Source organism: Acanthisitta chloris, unplaced genomic scaffold (assembly GCF_000695815.1).
Source record: "Acanthisitta chloris isolate BGI_N310 unplaced genomic scaffold, ASM69581v1 scaffold2742, whole genome shotgun sequence".
NCBI lineage: Eukaryota > Metazoa > Chordata > Aves > Passeriformes > Acanthisittidae > Acanthisitta > Acanthisitta chloris.
The window spans coordinates 2066-5642 of NW_008661974.1; the positions used below are offsets into that span (position 1 = coordinate 2066).

The window sequence follows — 3577 nt, forward strand, 5'->3', positions numbered from 1 at the left end:
GGGGTGTGGGGTGTGGATGTGGGATATGGGAGGTGGGATTGGGATGTGGGGTGTGGATGTAGGATATGGGGTATGGGAGGTGGGATTGGGATGTGGATGTAGGATATGGGACATGGGAGGTGGGATTGGGTTGTGGATATGGGCGGAAGCAGCCAGACTGCCAGGCTGGATCCCCATGGGAATGTCCCCACTCTCTCCTGCCTTCTACTTAGCTAATGCCATCCCATCCCTCGGGAAAGGGCAGTGGGATGATGCTCCCAAGGGCTTGGAGAGTGGCTTTGTGCTTCCTTGGATCCTGAGCTGGATCCAGCCAGGCTGGTTACTGCGGGATTGCTTTGGGGCTGAGAGTGGGATTTGGGCTTGCACAATTCCCTAGACAGGGAGGGAGAAGGGATGGAGAGGTATCCCTGGGGCTCCACGGGGCGGAGGAGGAGCAGGAGGAGGAGGAGTGAGCTCCAGGAATGACGCCAGGACATGCCATGTTTTCCAGCTGGGAAAAGAGCCGTTGCTGCTCTGACTCATCCATAGGGATGAGCCAAGATTTCAGCTGGGATGGGATAGCCCTGGGGCTTGGCAATGCCAAGTATCCCTGGGAACACCAGGACACACCTAAAAACAATAGGGAAAAGGATCATTCCCGATGGATCAAAGCTCCTCTTCCTCCCTGCTCAGGGCTGGAATAACAGAGCATTCCCTATGGATCAAAGCTTCCCTTCCTCCCTGCTCAGGCCTGGAATAACAGAGCATTCCCTATGGATCAAAGCTTCCCTTCCCTTCCTCTCAGGCCTGGAATAACAGAGCATTCCCTATGGATCAAAGCTCCTCTTCCTTCCTGCTCAGGGCTGAAATGGCACAGCTGATTCCAGGGGGGGAAGGTTGAATAGAGCTAGGATACTCATCCCACTGGGTCTGGGGCTCTTGTTTCTCCCAGAAATCCTGGGAATAGGCTTGGGGTGGTGCTGAGGGTGTCTTCCGTGCAGGCCAAGCTGATGAACATGGAAACATCCCTGAGGGATAAGGCCCTCTTCCTTCCTGCTCAGGGCTGAAATGGCACAGCTGATTCCAGGGGGGGAAGGTTGAATAGAGCTAGGATACTCATCCCACTGGGTCTGGGGCTCTTGTTTCTCCCAGAAATCCTGGGAATAGGCTTGGGGTGGTGCTGAGGGTGTCTTCCGTGCAGGCCAAGCTGATGAACATGGAAACATCCCTGAGGGATAAGGCCAAGGATTTCAGCTCTGTGCGTCGTTCCTATGAGTCCATCGCTAAGCACAACCAGGTCCGTGGGCCCAGCAGGAGCTGGGAATCATCCCAGCACCTCGGGGGCCCTCCTGGCACTGGGATTGATCCCAGCATGGGTGGGATCCTCCTTGGAAGTGAGATCAATCCCAACACATGTGTGATTGCTCCTGGCACTGGGATTGGTCCCAAATCCTAACACCTGTGGGATCCTTCTTGGCACTGGGATTGATCCTAACATCTGTGATCCCTTCTGGAAGTGGAAATGATCGCAACGTGTGGGATCCTTCCTGGCAGTGGGGTTGATCCCAAATCCCAGCACTTGTGATCCCTCCTAGCAGTGGGAATGATCCCAACACCTGTGGGATTCCTCCTGGCAGTGGGAATGATCCCAACACCTGTGGGATTCCTCCTGGCACTGGGATTGATCCCAACACGTGTGGGATCACCCTTGGCACTGGGATTGATCCCAACATATGTGGGATCCCTCTTGGCACTGGGATTGATCCCAATATGTGTGTGGTCCCTCCTGGAAGTGGAACTGATCCCACTGGACTTGGATGGGATTTGGGAGCCATGCTGAGGACAGGAAGGACCTGGATGGGGAGGAAAGACCTGGATGGGGAGGAAGAACTTGCATGGGGAGGAAGTACCTGGATGAGATTTGGGAGCAATGCTGAGGACAGGAAGGACCTGGCTCTGGGTTTGGAGATGGGTGGTAGTAGGAGGAAGAACCTGTCCATGGCTTTGGAGAGCCCAGGGGAGTTGGGATGCTCCAGGAGGAGGTGCTGATGCTGTGTGTGTCCCAGGTGGAAGCAGTGCAGCTGGAGAATCAGGTGAAGAAGGAGTTTGAGAAGCTCCACCAGTTCCTGTATGCAGAGGAGAAGGCAATGATGTCCCAGCTGCATGAGGAGATCCAGAGCAAGCAGGACTTCATCCAGGGCAAGGTGGAGCAGCTGGAACGGGACACTCAGGCTCTGCTCAATGAGGCCACGCAGCTCCAGGAGGACCTCAGGGAGGATGATTACACCTTCCTCATGGTAACTGCCTTCTGGAGCACTGCTCCATCCCCTGGGGTGTCCCCCTGGATGTGACACCTTCCTGCCTCCTCCTCCGGGTGGTGGAACCCCTGGGAGAAGCTGGAGCTGATGGTTGGTGTCTCCTCTTTTCTCCTCTAGACCCACAAGAACCGCAAGCGCAGGTAGGTCGTGGGGCCACCAGGTCCTCTGGGTGGTGGCATGGAGGTCTTGGGGTCCCAACATTTTCCCTGGGAGGTGACATGGAGCTCTTGGGGTCCCACCATGACACAGAGATCTTGGGATCCCATCATGTCCCTTGGGTGGTGACATGGTGGTCTTGGGGTCCCACAGTGTCCCCTGGGTGGTGTCGTAGAGGTCTTGGGGTCCCACTATGACACAGACCTCTTGGGGTCCCACCATGTCCTCTAGGTGGTGGCATGGAGCTCTTGGGGTCCCACCATGTCCCCTGGGTGGTGGCATGGAGCTCTTGGGGTCCTTCATGGATAGAAGGATGGATGGATGGATGGATGGATGGATGGATGGATGGATGGATGGATGTGGTGCCAGGAGCTCCATCCCCATCCCTCCCTCCATGCCTTCTCCCTGCCCCAGGATCGCCTGCACAGCTGAGGAGCCGGAGGCTGTTCCCTCAGGAATGCTCCTGAATGTGGCCAAGTACTTGGGATCGCTGCAGTACGACATCTGGAAGAAGATGTTGGACACCATCACCGTAGGTGAGGCCCCAGGGACCCCCAAGGGTGGGTGTGGCTGCACAGAGGTCCTGGAGACCTTCAAAGGGTGGTGGTGGCTCTCGAGAGGTCCTGAGGACCCTAAAGGGGGGTGGTGGCCTCCCAGGAGTGCTGAGGAGCCCCAAGAGGTGGTGGTGGTTGTCCCAGGAGCAGTGGGTGCTGGAGACATGGAGGCTCTGGAGCTGGTGGACTTGGGATGGGCCTGGAGAGCACAAGGATTGCTCTGGGGTGGTCATACCCCAAAAGGGAACGCTTGGGAGGTGTTTTCTCCATAGTGAGGTGTGAGACGGAGGGAGGGAGGGATGGACAAATGTCAGAATGGATGTCAGGATGGATGTCAAGATAGATGAATGGATGTCAGGATGGATGGGTGGATGTCAGGATGGATGGGTTGATAGATGTCAGGGTGGATATCAGAACAGACAGATGGATGGATGGATGAGTGGGTGGGTGGGTTGTATCTGCTCCATCAGGATGGATGTCAGGATGTCCGGATGGATGTCAGAACAAACATTAGGATGGACATCAAGATGGATATCAGGATGGATGATGGCTGAATGGAAGGATGGAAGC

General features: G+C 56.0%; 1 protein-coding gene across 1 annotated transcript in view; it reads left to right on the plus strand.

Moving 5' to 3' along the window:
• LOC103798155 (tripartite motif-containing protein 35-like) overlaps positions 1-2989 on the plus strand; it is a gene marked incomplete at its 3' end in the record, with an annotated part of 5016 nt that extends 2027 nt beyond the window's left edge. The window contains exons 2-5 of the mRNA XM_009070402.1: positions 1181-1276; positions 2046-2276; positions 2415-2437; positions 2868-2989. Coding sequence (XP_009068650.1) covers positions 1181-1276; positions 2046-2276; positions 2415-2437; positions 2868-2989 — 472 coding nt within the window. The remainder of the gene's footprint in view (positions 1-1180; positions 1277-2045; positions 2277-2414; positions 2438-2867) is intronic.
• Positions 2990-3577: the final 588 nt, after the last annotated feature.